The sequence below is a fragment of the Amblyraja radiata genome, chromosome 5 (assembly GCF_010909765.2).
Source record: "Amblyraja radiata isolate CabotCenter1 chromosome 5, sAmbRad1.1.pri, whole genome shotgun sequence".
Classification (NCBI taxonomy): Eukaryota; Metazoa; Chordata; class Chondrichthyes; order Rajiformes; family Rajidae; genus Amblyraja; species Amblyraja radiata.
Window position 1 is genome coordinate 96,526,242 of NC_045960.1, and position 19,837 is coordinate 96,546,078.

The 19,837-nt window shown below is 45.8% G+C and overlaps 1 protein-coding gene across 4 annotated transcripts in view; it reads right to left on the reverse strand.

Annotated features, from left to right (window-relative positions):
* khdrbs2 (KH RNA binding domain containing, signal transduction associated 2) overlaps nt 1-19,837 on the reverse strand; it is a 329,378-nt gene that overhangs the window by 99,273 nt on the left and 210,268 nt on the right. For all 4 annotated transcript variants that reach the window (XM_033021867.1, XM_033021866.1, XM_033021864.1 and 1 more), the window contains exons 5-6: nt 5,677-5,804; nt 4,606-4,792 (exon numbers count right to left, since the gene is read on the reverse strand). In XM_033021867.1, the coding sequence (XP_032877758.1) occupies nt 4,606-4,792; nt 5,677-5,804 (315 nt within the window). The remainder of the gene's footprint in view (nt 1-4,605; nt 4,793-5,676; nt 5,805-19,837) is intronic.

The following is a 19,837-nucleotide window of genomic DNA, read 5'->3' on the forward strand; positions in this document are numbered from 1 at the left end:
AGTGCATTCAGAAAGTATACAACCCCCTTCACTTTTTCCACATTTTGCTACGTTACAGCCTAATGCCCCTGTCCCACTTAGGAAACCTGAACGGAAACCTCTGGAGACTTTGCGTCCCACCCAAGGTTCCGTGCAGTTCCCGAAGGTTGCAGGTAGGGGGGCTGACAAAGACCTCCGGGAACCGCACGGAAACCTTGGGTGGGGCACAAAGTCTCCAAAGGTTTCCGTTCAGGTTTCCCAAGTGGGACAGGGGCATTCTAATATGGATTAAATTCTTTTTTTTTTTTTTAAATCATCAATCTACACACAATACCCCATAATAAAAAAAACGACAATAGGTGTTTAGAATTTTTTTCCAAAGTATTTAAAAAGAAATAACTGAAATATCACATTTACATAAGTATTCAAACCCCTTTACTCAGTACTTTGTTGAGGCACCTTTAGCAGCGATTACAGCCTCAAGTCTTCTTGGGTATGATGCTACAAGCTTGGCACACCTGTATTTGGGTAATTTCTCCCATTCTTCTCTGCAGATCCTCTCAAGCTCTGTCAGGTTGGATGGGGAGCGTCGATGCACAGCTATTTTCAGGTCAAAGAGTTCAATCTTGGTTTCATCAGACCAGAGAATCTTGTTTCTCATGGTCTGAGAATCCTTTAGGTGCCTTTTGGCAAACTCCAAGCGAGCTGTCATGTGCCTTTTACTGAGGAGTGGCTTCCATCTGGCCACTCTACCATAAAGGCCTGATTGGTGGAATGCTGCAGATATAGTTGTCGTTTTGGAAGGTTCTCCCATCTCCACAGAGGAACTCTGGAGCTCTGTCAGAGTGACCATTGGGTTCTTGGTCACCTACCTGACCAAGGCCCTTCTCCCCCGATTGCTCAGTTTGACTGTGCAGACAGCTCTATGAACAGTCCTGGTGGGTCCAAAGTTCTTCCATTTAAGAATGACGGAGGCCACTGTGCTCTTCGGGACCTGCAATGCTGCAGAAATTGTTTTATACCCTGCCCCAGATCTGTGCCTCAACACAATCCTGTCTAGGAGATCTACGGCCAATTCCTTTGTCTTCATGGCCTGGCTTTTGCTCTGACATGCACTGTCAACTGAGGGAGCTTATTTAGACAGGTGTGTGCCTTTCCAAATCATGTCCAATCAATTTAGTTTACCACTGGTGGACTCCAATCAAGTTGTAGAAACATCTCAAGGATAATCAATGGAAATAGGATGAACCTGAGCTCAATTTTGCAAAGGATCTGAATACTGATGTAAATGTGATATTTCAGTTATTTATTTTTAATTACTTTGCAAAGATTTCTAAACACCTGTATTCGCTTCTTCATTCTTGGGTATTGTGTGTAGATTGATGATAAAACATTTTTTTAATCCATTTAAAAATAAGACTGCAAAGTAACCGTTGTACCGTTATAATGGGTGACTTCAATCTACATATAGATTGGGTGAATCAAATTGGCAGGGGTGCTGAGGAAGAGGATTTTTTGGAATGTATGCGGGATAGTTATCTAAATCAACATGTAGAGGAACCAACGAGAGAGCAGGCTATTTTAGACTGGGTATTGAGTAATGAGGAAGGGTTAGTTAGCAGTCTTGTTGTACGTGCCCCCTTGGGCAAGAGTGACCATAATATGGTTGAGTTCTTCATTAGGATGGAGAGTGACATTGTTAATTCAGAAACAATGGTTCTGAACTTAAAGAAAGGTAACTTTGAGGGTATGAGACGTGAATTGGCCAAGATTGACTGGCAATTAATTCTAAAAGGGTTGACGGTGGATATGCAATGGAAGACATTTAAAGACTGCATGGATGAGCTACAAAAATTGTTCATCCCAGTTTGGCAAAAGAATAAATCAGGGAAGGTGGTGCATCCGTGGATAACAAGGGAAATCAGGGATAGTATCAAAGCGAAGGATGATGCGTACAAATTAGCCAGAAAAAGCAGCATACCGGAGGACTGGGAGAAATTCAGAGACCAGCAGAGGAGGACAAAGGGCTTAATTAGGAAAGGAAAAATAGATTATGAAAGAAAACTGGCAGGGAACATAAAAACTGACTGCAAAAGTTTTTATAGATATGTGAAAAGAAAGAGATTAGTTAAAACAAATGTAGGTCCCTTGCAGTCAGAAACAGGTGAGTTGATCATGGGGAACAAGGATATGGCGGACCAATTGAATAACTACTTTGGTTCCGTCTTCACTAAGGAAGACATAAATAATCTGCCGGAAATAGCAGGGGACCGCGGGTCAAAGGAGTTGGAGGAATTGAGTGAAATCCAGGTTAGCCGGGAAGTGGTGTTGGGTAAATTGAATGGATTAAAGGCCGATAAATCCCCAGGGCCAGATAGGCTGCATCCCAGAGTACTTAAGGAAGTAGCTCCAGAAATAGTGGATGCATTAGTAATAATCTTTCAAAACTCTTTAGATTCTGGAGTAGTTCCTGAGGATTGGCGGGTAGCAAACGTAACCCCACTTTTTAAGAAGGGAGGGAGAGAGAAAACGGGGAATTACAGACCAGTTAGTCTAACATCGGTAGTGGGGAAACTGCTAGAGTCAGTTATTAAAGATGGGATAGCAGCACATTTGGAAAGTGGTGAAATCATTGGACAAAGTCAGCATGGATTTACAAAAGGTAAATCATGTCTGACGAATCTTATAGAATTTTTCGAGGATGTAACTAGTAGCGTGGATAGGGGTGAACCAGTGGATGTGGTGTATCTGGACTTCCAGAAGGCTTTCGACAAGGTCCCACATAAGAGATTAGTTTACAAACTTAAAGCACACGGCATTGAGGGTTCAGTATTGATGTGGATAGAGAACTGGCTGGCAAACAGGAAGCAAAGAGTAGGAGTAAACGGGTCCTTTTCACAATGGCAGGCAGTGACTAGTGGGGTACCGCAAGGCTCAGTGCTGGGACCCCAGCTATTTACAATATATATTAATGATCTGGATGAGGGAATTGAAGGCAATATCTCCAAGTTTGCGGATGACACTAAGCTGGGGGGCAGTGTTAGCTGTGAGGAGGATGCTAGGAGACTGCAAGGTGACTTGGATAGGCTGGGTGAGTGGGCAAATGTTTGGCAGATGCAGTATAATGTGGATAAATGTGAGGTTATCCATTTTGGTGGCAAAAACAGGAACGCAGACTATTATCTAAATGGTGGCCGACTAGGAAAAGGGGAGATGCAGCGAGACCTGGGTGTCATGGTACACCAGTCATTGAAAGTGGGCATGCAGGTGCAGCAGGCAGTGAAGAAAGCGAATGGTATGTTAGCTTTTATAGCAAAAGGATTTGAGTATAGGAGCAGGGAGGTTCTACTGCAGTTGTACAGGGTCTTGGTGAGACCACACCTGGAGTATTGCGTACAGTTTTGGTCTCCAAATCTGAGGAAGGACATTATTGCCATAGAGGGAGTGCAGAGAAGGTTCACCAGACTGATTCCTGGGATGTCAGGACTGTCTTATGAAGAAAGACTGGATAGACTTGGTTTATACTCTCTAGAATTTAGGAGATTGAGAGGGGATCTTATAGAAACTTACAAAATTCTTAAGGGGTTGGACAGACTAGATGCAGGAAGATTGCTCCCGATGTTGGGGAAGTCCAGGACAAGGGGTCACAGCTTAAGGATAAGGGGGAAATCCTTTAAAACCGAGATGAGAAGAACTTTTTTCACACAGAGAGTGGTGAATCTCAGGAACTCCCTGCCACAGAGGGTAGTCGAGGCCAGTTCATTGGCTATATTTAAGAGGGAGTTAGATGTGGCCCTGGTGGCTAAGGGGATCAGAGGGTATGGAGAGAAGGCAGGTACGGGATACTGAGTTGGATGATCAGCCATGATCATATTGAATGGCGGTGCAGGCTCGAAGGGCCGAATGGCCTACTCCTGCACCTAATTTCTATGTTTCTATGTTTCTATGTTTCTATGTAACACAATGTGGAAACAGTGAAGGGGTCTGAATACTTTCTGAATGCTCTGTATAATATATATATATACATTTGGCCCTCCGAATCCCCGCCGACTAAGATCACGCATACACTAGCTTTATCCTACACACCAGGGATAATTTGCAGAAGACAATTAACCTAGAAACCTACTCATCTTTGGGAAGTGGGTGGAAACCGGAGCATCCAGCCAAAACACTAATGGTCACAGGGAGAACATACAAACTCTGTGCAGACAGCACCCGAGGTCAGAAGCGAACCCGCGTCTTTGACGTTGTAAGGCAGCAATAGTGCTGCACTGCTGTGACATCCCACTGCACCACTGTGCCATCACACAGTAATATTTATAAATCATACACACATACATACTGTATATATTCACGCATGTAGTGTTTGCAACATCTTGTTATATGTTCCTGTGATCCATATACAAGCACTGCATAGTTATATATTTCAGTCACACTTGTTGCAAGACTAGCACTAAGGAATGACCAGTTACTGGAATCTAGGCTGATTACTGATTACCCAGCCCGGGTCCTTAATGGCTCACTCTAGGCCTCTGGTCTGCAGGGTTGGGTTGCTGGGCGGGGCGGGCCAGGCATGTTCGGTCTCACGACTGCAACACCTGGTCTTTGCTAGGGTGTAGTACTCACGTATTCATCGTAGGTGTCCTCTTCCGGGGGTGGCGGAGGCCGATAGCCCGCTGCTCCCGGTCCTCCCCGGCCACGGGGCGCTGCGGTGCCCCTGCCCGCGTGGGGTGGGAGGGGCACGCCACGGGCCAATGCCGGCGGTCTGGGAACCGGAACTCCCCGTCCGGGAAGGAGGGCAGTGGCGCGTCCCCTGAAAGAACACGGGACAGTTTACTCATTGCAGACGCGCGGGGGCATCGCTGGCACTGCTGATACTAACATCCCGACCTATGCTGACTGGGACCCTGGTGGCCGGCTGCCATCTTGAACTGGTGGCTGTGGGACACAAACTGGTCCAGCGGCAACTCAGAGCTTGAGGGAGTGTTGATCCCACCAGGCAATGCGGCCTGGTTTAGTTTAGAGGTACAGCTTGGAAACAGGCCCTTCGGCCCAACGAGACCACGCTGACCACCGTCCCTTTGCTTTACCTGGACTGTACTCAAAACCACCTTAAAATCTGCAATGGCCCCACTGAGTTCTGAAAATCCCTTGCACATGATGAATCAAAGGAAGTGCAGAAGGAACATTCGGTACGGCGTTGAGAATCTTGAATTCATACATCGGGGAGCACACAGGGGCCGTGCACAACAATGTACCACCCAGCCGAATAAAAGGACGCGCCTTTAGAAAGGAGACGAGGAGGATTATTTTTTAGTCAGAGGGCGATGAATCTGTGGAATTCATTGCTACAGAAGGCTGTGGAGGCCAAATCAATGGATATTTTTAAAGCAAAGATTGACAGATTCTTGATTAGTACGGGTGCCAAGGATGATGAGGAGAAGGCAGGAGAATGGGGTTAGGAGGGAAAGATAGATGAGCCATGATTAAATGGCTGAGAAGACTCGATGGGCCGAATGGCCTAATTCTGCTCCTATCGCATGAACTTATGAACCATCCATGGAAGAGTCTCCCACTCCCACTCCCACTTTGGTCACATTGGACACCTAAGAATGGGCCAGTCATTCCCAGTTTCGAGGTGAGGAGACCGGACCCTGTGTCCTCCCCCGCCCCCCCCCCTCCCCCGGGAAGAGTTACCTGACTGCCGGTGTGAGGGGAGTTCGAAGCCCCCGTCCACGTGTGCCCCGTCCTCGAGTGGAATCTTCCGAGCCGTTCAGGTACGAGAGCTCCCTCAGCTGCTCCTGACGGATCTCATCATTGTAATCCTGCAACCAGAAACAATAACTTTCACTCACGCCCTCCCTTGTACAATCTTGTTTCTTGTCTGTGATTTTATTTTCGGCAACTTCGACAAGAGATGTCACGTTAGTTCAGGAATCCTGGACTGTTGCTGCTTGCAGTGCTTTCCCATGGGGCCATTTTCTGTCTCACATTTCCACTAATAACATGAAATAACAAGGTGTGTCGGAAGGAACTGCAGACGTCGGTTTAAACCGAAGATGGACACAAAATGTTGAAGTAACTCAGCGGGACAGGCAGCATCTCTGGAGAGAAGGAATGGGTGACATTTCGGGTTGAGACCCTTCCTCAGATCAGTCCGAAGAAGGGTCTTGACCCGAAACGTCACCCATTCTTTCTCCCCAGAGATGCTGCCTGTCCCACTGTATTACTCCAGCATTTTGTGTATATCCATGAAATAACAAATGTCTCCTCAAGATGTTTATACACTTTGTCAATGCTACTAGCTGGGGCTCGGCCCAGTGACCCGGCAAGCAGCAGCTGTATCCGAAACGCAGTCCCAGCTTGCTCGGAGAGGGAAGGCCGCCGAGTCTCGTGGACCGGGAAACATAGAAACATAGAAAATAGGTGCAGGAGTAGGCCATTCAGCCCTTCGAGCCTGCACCGCCATTCAATATGATCATGGCTGATCATCCAACTCAGTTTCCTGTACCTGCCTTCTCTCCATACCCCCTGATCCCTTTAGCCACAAGGGCACATCTAACTCCCTCTTAAATATAGCCAATGAACTGGCCTCAACTACCTTCTGTGGCAGAGAATTCCAGAGATTCACCACTCTCTGTGTGAAAAATGTTTTCCTCATCTCGGTCCTAAAAGATTTCCCCCTTATCCTTAAACTGTGACCCCTTGTTCTGGACTTCCCCAACATCGGGAATAATCTTCCTGCATCTAGCCTGTCCAACCCCTTAAGAATTTTGTACGTTTCTATAAGAAACTTACAAATCGGAAAGGGGGTGGAAGGAGGCAGCGCCAGTGGTTGACGCTGGACAAAGGGCCCAGAAAGAGGAACCGGAGAAGGGGGGGGGGGAGGGAGGGCTTACACACGATCAAGGCCGGCGGCAGGAGGCGCTCTCTGGGAAAGGAGGGGTAGAGAGGGCCAGGCCTGGTGTGGAACATTGTGTCGCGAGGCAACTGGAATGGAGGCGATGGCTGCAACGGGCCTTTGTTTCCGGCTGCAGCTGGGAATGTAAAATGGCGGCTCATGCATATGGAGTCAGTGGGTTCAGCAGTGATTGTGCTTTTGTACGGAGATAGTCTTGATGAGCTATATGCAAAAATACTTCACTGTGCCTGGCACACATTAAAATAAAGAAACCATTGATTAAAAACTGTCCTTTGTTCACAAACAGACAGAACGGCACATAAAATGATTGTTTGGCCCATCTATGTTTACGTTAATTAATATCACTTGTACCTAGGTACAGTGAAAAGCTTTATTTTGTATGCTATCCAATCAGATCAAATAATCCCATACATAAATACAATCAAGTTAAACTCAAGTACAATAGATAGAGCAAAGGAGAGGATACAGAGTGCAGAATATAGATATCAGCATTGTGGAGCATCAGTTCCTGGGACAAAGTCCAATGTCTGCACTAGGGTACAGATAAATTGGACAATACCCCAGCATATGGAAGGAGTGTTCTAAAGCCAGATAACAGAGAGGATGAAGCATTGTCTGGACAATGCCGAGTGTTCTGCAATAGATCTATCTCTCCTCTGTTTCATTGTGTTCTGCCACCAAAGCCATTTATTCCTGCCTCCTTTCAAGCCTCCCCTTAAATGCATCTCTCTTATTTCTTTGAACTGCTTCTTGCAGCAGAAAGTTCCATGTTATAATCACTCCCTGAGAGAGCCGATGCTCCTGAATTTACTCAATTAAAAAGAAAACGGTTGGTGCCGCAAAACCGTTGAGAAAAACAGAGGCATGATGGTGCAATCTTGAACAAAAACAAATTGCTGGAGGAACTGAGTGGGTCAGGCAGCAACTGTGGAGGGAAATAGAGTCATACAACACTATCCAAGCAAGTCTCATTTTGCCCATGTATGGCCCATACATGGGCAAAAGACTTTGCCTCCATCACAGTGAGGATGTGCTTGGTGAACTCACTGTGGTGGATGTTTAATTTGTGTTGATTGTATGTTTTGTTATTATTGATTCTGTGTATGACTGCAGGCAACATAATTTAGTTCAGACCGAAAGGTCTGAATGACAATAAAGGAATCTATCTATCTATATCACTTTAAAACTTCCCTATCCATGTACCTGTCCAAGTGTCTTTAATTTGATCTTATGGAGTGGACTCAACTACCTGATCTGGCAGCATACAATATATCCACCAAAATCTGAGTGAAAACGTTGCCCCTCAGTTTCCCCATTAAATCTTGCCCCCTCACCTTACACCCAGAGTGCATTCAGAAAGTATTTAGACCCCTTCACTTTTTCCACATTTTGTTACATTACAGCCTTATTCTAAGATGGATTAAATTAATTTTTTATCATCAATCTACACAGATGATCTACCCCATAATAAAAGAGTGGAAATAGGTTTAGAAATATTTGCAAAATAATTAAAAAGAAATAACTGAAATATCACATTTACATAAGTATTCAGACCCTTTAACTCAGTACTTTGTTGAGGCACCTATGGCAGCGATTACAGTCTCAAGTCTTCTTGGCTACGATGCTACAAGCTTGGCACACCTGAATTTGGGTCATTTCTCCCATTCTTCTCAGCAGATCCTCTCAAGCTCTGTCAGGTTGGATGGGGAGCGTCGATGCACAGCTATTTTCAGGGCCCGCCGGAGATGTTCGATCGGATTCAAGTCCGGGCTCTGGCTGGGCCACTCAAGGACATTCACAGACTTGTCACAAAGCCACTCCTGCATTGTCTTGGCGGTGTGCTTAGGGTCGTTGTCCTGTTGGACTTCTGCCCCAGTCTGAAGTCCTGAACGCTCTGGAGCAGGTTTTCATCAAGGATCTCTCTGTACTCTGCTCCATTCATCTTTCCCTCGATCCTGACTGGTCACCCAGTTCCTGCCGCTGACAAACATCCCCACAGCATGATGCCGCCACCACCATGCTTCACCATAGGTATGGTATTGGCCAGGTGATGAGCAGTGCCTAGTTTCCTCCAGACGTGACGTTGGCATTCAGGCCAAAGAATTCAATCTTAGTTTCATCAAACCAGAGAATATTGTTTCTCATGACTTTTGGCAAACTCCAAGCTGGCTGTTATGTGCCTATTACTGAGGAGTGGCTTCCATCTGGCCACTCTACCATAAAGGCCTGATTGGTGGAATGCTGCAGATATAGTTGTCCTTCTGGAAGATTCTCCCATCTCCACAGAGGAACTCTGGAGCTCTGTCAGAGTGACCATCGGGTTCTTGGTCACCTCCCTGACCAATTCCCTTCTCCCCGGGCGGCAGCTCTATGAAGCGTCCTGGTGGTTCCAAAGTTCTTCCATTTAAGAATGACAGAGGTCACTGTGCTCTTTGGGACCTGTAATGCTGCAGAAATTGTTTTACACCCTTCCCCAGATCTGTGTCTCGACACAATCCTGTCTCGGAGGTCTACGGTCAATTCCTTTATCTTCATGGCTTGGTTTTTGCTCTGACATGCACTGTCAACTATGGGACCTTATATAGACAGGTGTGCCCCTTTCCAAATCATGTACAATCCATTTAATTTACCACTGGTGGACTCCAATCATGTTGTAGAAACATCTCAAGGATAAGCAATGGAAACAGGATGAACCTAAGCTCAATTTTGAGTGTCATAGCACAGGGTCTGAATACTTATGTAAATGTGATATTTCAGTTATTTATTTTTAATTACTTTGCAAAAATTTCTAAACACTTGTTTTCGCTTCTTCATTCTGGGACATTGTGTGTAGATTGATGATAAAAAAAAAGTTTTTAATCCATTTTAATATAAGGCTGTAACGTAACAAAATGTGGAAAAAGTGAAGGGTCTGAATACTTTCTGAATGCACTGTATGTCCTCTGGCTCTTGATTACCTGGCCCTGGGTAATGAAGAACTAGAGGGTCCAGTCTGAAGAAGGGTCCCGACCTGAAACGTCACGCATCCTTTTACTCCAGAGATGCTGCCTGACTCGCTGAGTTACTCCAGCACTTTGTGCCTATCCTGGGTAAAAGACTCCGTGGTTTCACCCTTTCGATACCCTTCATGATTTATATACCTCTACAAGATCACTCCTCACCCAAGGAAGTAAGTCCTATTTTGCCCAATCTCTCCCCATTGCTCAGGCACACGAGCAGAAATGGACCTTCCTTCAGACTCAAAAGCAGAAAATGCTTGAAACACTCAGCAGTATAAGTGGGACGTGTGGAGCGATAAAGAAAATGAATGATTCACGTCAATGGTCCACAGTCCAAGAGGTGAAGATATGTACCCCATGTGCACCCTACATCATTTCACAATCCTCATTAGATGTAGTGGAAGACTCTGTGGTAGCAAATAATTCTTGGGGGCACCGTGCAAAACAGGTGATGTCCAGTGACAATAGATTGGTCTCTGCTTCCAAAATATGGTTCAATAAACATCTGATCCCTCCTTCCTTCCCCTGTGGTCCACTTCACTCCACTCCACTCCACTCCACTTCCTTCCCATACTGCAGGAGGAGGCCAGTCAGCCCATCGAGAACAATCCAATTCCCCTGCAGATTTCCTCTGAGACCTATTTCTGTCAACTGATAACCCCCCCCCCCCCCTCCCCCCACCCTACCCAGATCCCATCCCTAACCTGCACACCTTGGCTATTTAACCAATTGATCCGTACATTCCAGTGCACTTTCGAGTTCATTTTAAAATTATTTTATTTGTTTTCAAATCGTTGAATGGGTTCGCCCCGCCTTACCTCTCTGAGCTGCTCCACCTATATGCTCCTGCCCGGTGCCTCAGGTCAGCTGATCAGCTGCTCCTTGAGGTACCAAGGTCTAAGCGGAAGCCCAGAGGGGATAGAGCCTTTTCTGTTGCTGCTCCGGCACTCTGGAACACCTTGCCGTTGCACATCAGACAGGCCCCCTCACTGTCCATCTTCAAATCCTCCCTAAAAACTCATTTTTATTCTCTGGCTTACGACACTGGCTGAGACATTGCTCCTGTTCTTAGTGCTTTTAATGTCTTTTAATTTTTACTGTTTTTTAGTCCTTCGTTTTACGGTTTTTAATGGTTTGTAATAACTTTTTGTCCATGAGTTCTCATGTACAGCACTTTGAGGCAACTGCGGTAGTTTAAAGTGCTTTATAAATAAAGTTATTATTATTATTATTATTATTATTACATCTCTGGACATGGGAGGAAGCCAGAGTACTCTGGTGGAACCTGCACACTTAACGAGAAGACTTTAGACTTTAGAGATACAGCACGGAAACAGGCCCTTCGGCTCACTGATACGGCGATGACCAGCACTATCCTGCACACTAGGGACAATCTACAATTTTACCAAAGCCAATTAACCAAAAAACCTGTACGTCTTTGAGGTGTGGGAGGAAACCGGAGCGCCCGGAGAAAACCCACGCAGTCACAGCGAGAACGTACAAACTCAGTACAGACAATAACCGTGGTCAGGATCGAACCCGAGTCTCTGGAGCTGTAAGGCAGCAACTCGACCGCTGAGTCACTGTGGGCCGCCCTAGCTCAGCACAATCCCAATTGCAGTGTGTTTGCTACCAGAACATCATGTCAGTGGATGATGTAGACCCACCGACTCGTCTCATATCATTACTATTTATACTATATTATTATGCTGACATGTCCCACACTACTGACAAAAATAGTCTGTCAAAGCCATTAGTTGTTCAAAATAACTCCAGTAATGACAGGATCTGGGATGCAAACGATTTAGAAAACATGCGTGACAGAGTCTTCAAGAAAATATTATTCATCTTATTGAATAAAGATTTGTAATTTACGATTCTAGCTTGGATTTGTATAAACTTAGTGAATGATCTATGGTTAGTGAGGAGGAGTATGATGCATCAGACTTGATTTAGCAACGTTTTAATCTTCCAGAATGATACAGCACTGATGGATGTTCTTTGAAACAACAATCCATATAGTAGCTCTCCCCTGATTTCCACCCACCACCCTACTCTATGCCTCTCCCTCGGGTAATTACCTTATTCCCTTTTCAATCTGCCCTTTCATCACTCCAGATAACAATACACTGTGCATTCAGAAAAAAATCCTCTACCCCACTCCTTCCGGCAAATATTAAATCAGTGCTTGCTGGTTATTTTCCTATCTGTGTAGGCAGTTAATGAATTTGCCTCCTTACAGCTTTATTGCTCTGAAGATTTTCTCAGAGCAGAAGACAAAGGAGCCTGTCGAGGAGGAAAGCAATCTGTAAAAAGGAGGATCACGTCTTGTTTCAGAACAAAGCTGCATCAGGAAGGCTGGATGTGCGGGAAGGGAGTGCAGATGGCGGTTTAAACCAAAGATCAATGCTGTCTGACCCGCTGAGTTACTCCAGATACTGTCTGACCCGCTGAGTTACTCCAGCTTGGAAGTATCATCAAGGATGCCTGTCAACCTGGCCATTCCCTCTTCTCCCTTCTACCTTCTGGGAGAAGAGACAGGAACTTTAAACCTCAGTGGTCCAGTCCTAATAAAAGCTTCTTCCCCACGAAAGGTTCTCCGACTCCTGAACTAATCACCTCTTTCACATCCCCTTCCCGGAGTTGCGACCACGTACTCTTAAACTCGACTTCATTCCGTTATTGCACTTTTATATTATTTTATACCATTTGGATTTTACACGCCAATCTTGCACCATTCTGCTGTGTTGGACTCATCATTGTATTTATTGCTGTGTTTATCATTACCGCATGTATACTGTTTACTCTGTGAGCTTCATATGTACAAATGTAATTGCATCTGATGTGTACAATAAAACTAATCTAATCTAGTTGGCACAGCTCCACAGTTTTTGTGGTTTCTGAACAATATATAACAGCTCATCAATTAGCACACATAGAAGAAGGCATTGAAATAATTGTTTTTCCTAATGTTGTGAAGTGTAGCCGGACATAATGTAGGAACTTCTACGGACAATTTGCACAGGGCGTTAGCTGGCAAAAGGCAAAGTGATGCTGCCCAGAAAGAAAATGTTATTTCTTTTAACTGAAAGAAAAAATAAATTGCTGGGAACACTCAGTGGGTTAGACTGCATCTGTGGAAAGAAGAAGAGTTAACAGGTTCAGGTCGAGGACCCATTGTCAGAATGTTTTAAGTAATCGTCAACCTGAAACATTTTCGTTCCACAGATGCTGCCTGATCTGTGTTTCTGACAGTTTCTGCTTTTATCTCAGACTTGCAGCCTCTGCAGTGCTTTCATTTTCATTTTTGGTTTAACTGACGACAACTACAGGATTTAAAAAAAAAAGCCAGAATACTAGGGAGAACATCTCTGCTCTGAAAATAGAGCCAGGGGGTCACTAATCTCTAATTGGGATCTCTAATCGTTCTGGGTTAAATACCGCATTTGGAAGATGGTGCTTCAAACAGTGTGGCGATCGAACCCTCACCATGGTCTTGGGTAGAATATCTCCACACTCAGGTCTCTGCAGTGTTGTGCAGACTCGGAAGCCAGAATACTACACCATGGGCAGTTATTCATAATCTTTGAATATTATGACTTGAAATATTAAAAATTAAATATTAATATTTCAATATTAATATTTATTTTATATAGTACTTTGTATATAGAGATATTTTTCTTCAATTGTTTAAAGGATTTTACCATGTAATTTTTGATTTCCATTTCTGGCGGAAGCTGCTCCTCTTATTAATCATTTACCGTGCTTGAAATAAGTGGCCCTGTTTCAAAATCACAGATGCAAATGAACTAACTCCACTTGGAGCTAAGGAGTCATTTTCCAGTGGAGGGCACAATATAATGAAAGGATATAGCTGAAGAGTAACAGAAGTCCCACGTGCAAGGAGTTACTCAGGTCATGCATGACCAGTGCAGCTCATCCCTTGAAGGTGATGCTTTTTCCGGCTTTTTCCACTCCATTTCCTTAATCCATCAGCTCGCAGAAAATGGAGCATTTAGGCTCTAATCCCGAGCCAGTCAAAAGCGAGCTGTGGTGTAACTAATTGAGGACATTTATACCATTATATTAGAGTTTAGTGAGGTAGAAGAGGTTTAATGGAAGGGATGCCAAACTGGAGTTCAGTTTAGAGTTACAGCGCGGAAAGGGGGTACTAAGGAGGTCAGGAGGTACTGAGATGGCTGTTGTGCCGTCTATACAGGATGGTTCTTACTCTTCACAGGCAGGGTCAGGCCATCTTACAATATGATAGTTTTGTTTAGTTTAAAGGTACAGCGCGGAAACAGGCCCTTTGGCCCACTGAGTCCGCACCAACCAGCGACCCCTGTACACTAGCACTATCCTACACACCAGGGACAACTTACCATTTTAACCAAAGCCAATTAACCTACAAAACTGCACATCTTTGGAGTGTGGGAGGGAACCAAGGATCCCGGAGAAAATTCACAAGGCCACCGGAAGAGCATAAAAACCCCGTACAAACAGCACCCGTAGTCAGGATCGAACCCGGGTCTCCGGCGCTGTAAGACAGCAACTCTACCTCTGCACACAGTAGGTGCGGCTTGGGTGCCACTGACTGTCAATGCAGAAAACCAAAGAAATCTATCGCTCAGCATCTTAATGAGAATGAAGTGATAGTATTCTATTGATTACACTTGTCTAGAGATTCCAATGAGTCGCGTGGTTTCTCAGTGTCACCCATGTGAAAACTGGTTAGCCTCTAGAGTGGAATTCAATCGCTACTACCTTCGGGTCAATCTGCCGCACTCAGACCTTCCAGCAGCGAGTCACCCCTATGCTCATAATTTCCACTCAACTGCCCGCACTTCCAGAGTGGTGTTCCTGCCTTGGGAGGTTAGTTGGCTGCTGTTAGCCGCTTCTATCGTGCAGGTGACTGGCAACATTTGGGAGGAGGGAAGAAGAGGAAATCTATAATAGACACAAAAAGCTGGAGCAACTCAGCGGGACAGGCAGCATCTCTGGAGAGAAGGATTGGGTGGCGTTTCGGGTCGAGACCCTTCTTCAGACTGGTTAGGGATAAGGGAAACGAGAGATATAGGCAGTGATGTGGAGAGATAAAGAACAGTGAATGAAAGATGTGCAAAAAAGTAAAGACGATAAAGGAAACAGGCCATTGTAAGCTGTTTGTAGGGTGAAAATGAGAAGCTAGTGCGACTTGGGTGAGGGAGGGCTAGAGAGAGAGGGAATGCCGGGGCTACCTGAAGTGAGAGAAATCAATATTCATACCACTGGGCTGTAAGCTGCCCAAGAGAAATATGAGATGCTGTTCCTCCAGTTTGCGTTTAGCCTCACTCTGACAATGGATGGGGATCGAGGACAGAAAGGTCTGTGTAGGAATGGGAAGGAGAATTGTAGTGTCCAGCAACCGGGAGATTCGGATGGATCAAACGGGCTGAGCGAAGGTGTTCCGCAAAACAATCGCCCGGCCTGCGTTTGGTCTCACCAATGTACAAGAGCCCACATCTTGAACAACGGATACAGTAGATAATGTTGGAGGAGATGCAAGTGAACCTCTGCCTAACCTGAAAGGACTGTCGGGGTCCCTTAATTTAGTTTAGAGATACAGTGTGGAAGGAGGTTCTTCGGCCCACCGAGTCCGCATCAACCTGCGATCCCCGCACACTAACATTATGCTACACACACTAGGGACAATTTACAATTTTACCAAGCTAATTAGCCTACAAACCTGTACATCTGTATGGAGTTTGTACCTTCTCCCTGTGACCTGTGTGGGTTTTCACCATGAGGTCTGATTTCCTCCCACAATCCACAAATGTGCAAGTTTGTGGGTTATTTGGCTTGGTTAAATTGTAAATTGTCCCTAGTGTGTGTCAGATAGTGTTAATGTACAGGGATCACAGGTTGGTGTGGACTTAGTGGGCTGAAGGGCCTGTTTCCGCGCTGTATCTCTAAAACTTAAACTAAAACACTGGCCTGAGACACAACCTTTCTAAAACCATGATGCCAGTTCACTATTGAGGTCTTAATCTCACCCACGGGAAAAGCACTGGCACTCTCTAAAGCCCTGATAGTGACCCAATGTATCAACTGCCACTTAACCTGCACCAAGCCATGGTTGGGTGAGGGGGGGGGAGGAATTAATAGCAATTTCTACACAAAGGATGGTGGGTATATGGAACGAGCTACCGGAGGAGGTAGTTGAAGAAACATTTCGGTACATGGATAGGATAGGTTTCGAGAGACATGGGATAAAGGCAGGCAGGTGGGACTAGTGTTGATGGGACATGTTGGCTGTTGTGGGCATGTTGGGCCAAAGGGCCGGTTTCCACGCTGTAAGACTCTATGACTCTGATCCCAGCCCCAGTCTTGAACATCAAATAGAGGGTGCCACCATATTCCTTGATCTGGAGGCAGTGCAGATGTGGTCAGGGATGGATCCATGACCAAAACATATACTGACTACTGGATTCCAACAAAGGTCTTAGGGCACAGTAAATCTCCACAAGTGTCCATAACAATTCTCAATAAGCACCCAGTCACATCGACATCACTCAACCAATGCTGCCCGGTCATGTCAAACCAAGTCCTCGACCCAGCCATGGGCACCAGTCCCATGGACATCAGCAAACTATGGGCACTCAGTCACATGGGCACCACCCACCCAATGGCACCCAGTAACATGGACATCAGCCAACTATGGGCACCCAGTCACATGGGCATCACCCGCCCAATGGCACCCAGTCCCATGGACATCAGCAAACTATGGGCACCCAGTCACATGGGCACCACCCGCCCAATGGCACCCAGTAACATGGACATCAGCCAACTATGGGCACCCAGTCACATGGGCACCACCCGCTCAATGGCACCCAGTCCCATGGACATCAGCAAACTATGGGCACTTAGTCACATGGGCATCACCCGCCCAATGGCACCCAGTCACATGGACACCATGTCCCCAGCTGGCAGTGGGCAGGCACCGTCACATGGACATCATTCGACCATGGGCACGGGATCCAGTGTTCAAGAAGGAACTGCATATGCTGGAAAATCGAAGGTAGACAAAACTGCTGGAGAAACTCAGTGGGTGCAGCAGCATCTATGGAGCGAAGGAAATAGGCAATGTTTTGGGCTGAAATCCTTCTTCAGACTGATGTAAGGTGGGGGGGGGGGGGGGGGGGGGGGGGGGGAGAAGAAAGGAGAAAGGAAGAGGAGGAGCCAGAGGACTGAGGGAGAACTGAGAAGGGGAGGAGACAGCAAGGGCTACCGGAAATTGGAGAAGTCAATGTGAATGCCGCTATGGTGCTTTTAAGAAGGAACTGCAGATGCACGGGATCCAGTCACATGTACCCAACCATGGCACATGATCACATGGACACCAAGTCCCCATCCAACCATCGAATCCGGTCACATGACACTATGCCCCTACCCAACCATTGGCACCATAACCTGGACACCACCTGACCATTGGTTCTCAGTCACATGACACCATATCCCTAACCAACCATGGCACCTAGTCACTTGACATCATGTTCTCACCCGTTCACATGGATGCACATTTCCCAATTCCAGTTGCTCCTGCATATCCTGCAGATGTAGGAGGTGACCAATGAAGAAGCATAACTCCATCACAAGGTCGCCCCCAACATCACCTCCTCTCTCCGACTAGAGTTCTGCAACATGCTCTCTCGCTGCTCCCCCTCTGTGCATTCATTGTTATTTAGCTCTCTACATCATCGTCTATATCTCTCGCTTCCCTTTTCCCTAACTAGTCTGAAGAAACGTCTTGAGTTTAGTTTAGATAGACACAAAATGCTGGAATAACTCAGTGGGACAGGCAGCATCACTGAGGAGAAGGAACAGGCGATGTTTTGGACCCGCAACGTCACCCATTCCTTCCCTCCACAGATGCTGCCTGTCCCACTGAGTTAATCCCATCTTCAGTTTAAAGCAGCATCTGCGGTTCCTTCCTACACATTCCAAGCCCTGTCCTTGCTCCAGATTGTAACCACCACTCTTGTTGGTTTGGCTGGCCTCCCCCTTTGATAGTGAACAGAGGAGGGATCACCTTCCTTTCGCCTCAGGGCCGACACAACATTGACATGTTGGCAATGTCCGCATGTCAATAATAGATGGAAAGAGACTTGAGAAACAGGTTGAGGAAATTTTTCCAAGACTCCTTAAATCCAAGGAGCGTTATATATTTACCTTGAGCAAGCAGCTGTTGTCAGCAACACAAAAGGCATGGAGATAAATTATCCGCAGCAGGCTGGATGTTGGTGTTGGATACAGTCTCATTTTTTGGGAGATTTGTAATCGTGTAAGAGCTGACAGTACCTTTCTAATTTCAGCTGGAGATGGAGTTATTTTGGCAAGAGCTTGCATTTTCACTTTGAATTCAGCTTCAGGCATAATGTTAAGGAGGCAGGCCTGCTTCTGAATCTTAAGGGTGGCATTGACTGCAACAATCATGTGCCCTTAAGGCAAAAATGATGTTTCAAAGAAGGTATTATTACGCTGCCGTGTAATTTGTCAACTCGTCCAATTCATCGTGCTGGCTTCTATTTTAACCCTTTCCACGCTTCCCAGGAAGTCCCAGAATTTCTGCAGATTCAAAATCCAAGTTATTTTCAACTCCACATGGTATTCTGTATTTCCCACTGAGAATTCATCGCTGTAATTTTGGGTTGTACAAAATAGTCTCAATTGTATGCCCTTCTGCTGGCACTGTTAGGCAACAAAAAAATGTAACATCTTGAGTGGTCTGACGGAAACTGTTTTACCAGGGTGGCACGGTGGCACAGCGGTAAGTTGCTGCCTCACAGCGCCAGGGTCCCGGGTTTGTTCCTGACTATGGATGCTTGTCTGTACGGAGTTTGTACCTTCTACCCGTGACCTGCATGGGCTTTCTCCTGGATCTCCGGTTTCCTCCCACACTACAAAGACGTACAGGTTTGTTGGTTAATTGGCTCAGTATAATTGCAAATTGTTCCTAGTGTGTGTAGGGTAGTGTTAGTGTATGGGGGTCGCTGGTCGGCACGGGGGGCTGACGGGTCTGTTTCCCCACTGTTTCTCTAAAACAAAAAACTAAAACATTGCCGGCTCCAATAATCTACTTTAAAACTATCAGTGTTCAAAGGTTCTGGGGCTTGATTTGTTTCTGTAAACTGCTCTGGTTCAGTAACCCGCATGTTTCTCCAGCTCTCCTGTGGAACCACAGGTCCCTGCGCTCACCATGAATGAATGGCAATCGTGAAATAGTTTGGATGTACTCCTTGCTAAGCTTACGCACTAGAGGTGGCTTTCATTGAATGAGCTATTGGAGTGGAAATGGAGTATGTGGGCAGGGACCATTGTCTGGCTGGTCTGAGAGGAGTGAAGAGTGTGGAGAGGGGGAGAGTAGGGCAAGAGGGGGGGAATTTGAAGGGTATGTAAGGGTGAAGATAGCGAGATAGTGCGAGGAGAGGGAACGAAGGAAAAGAGGCGGATATGAGAGATGGGTGAGAAGGGAGAGAAGGATGGGGCAGAGTTGAGGTGAGTGAGACAAATACCAGAGGTTTGTTCACTCCCTCTCTCCACACACCTTCCCTCACCCACTGGTACAGTAGCTATACATCCTTGTTAAAACCTTGCTTCCTGCAAAGTTTCTCTACTGTGATATATTTATGGGAAAAGTTGATGGAATAAAAATATGCCTTTTGTGATGGTGCTGAACCACATGATAATATAATATGTGTCTGCACTCTGTGTTGGAATTGATTTCATTGAATGTAGAATCACAGCGATAGAAGGATAAAGGGGAAATCTTTTAGGACCGAGATGAGGAAAACATTTTTTACACAGAGAGTGGTGAATCTCTGGAATTCTCTGCCACAGAAGGTAGTTGAGGCCAGTTCATTGGCTATATTTAAGAGGGAGTTAGATGTGGCCCTTGTGG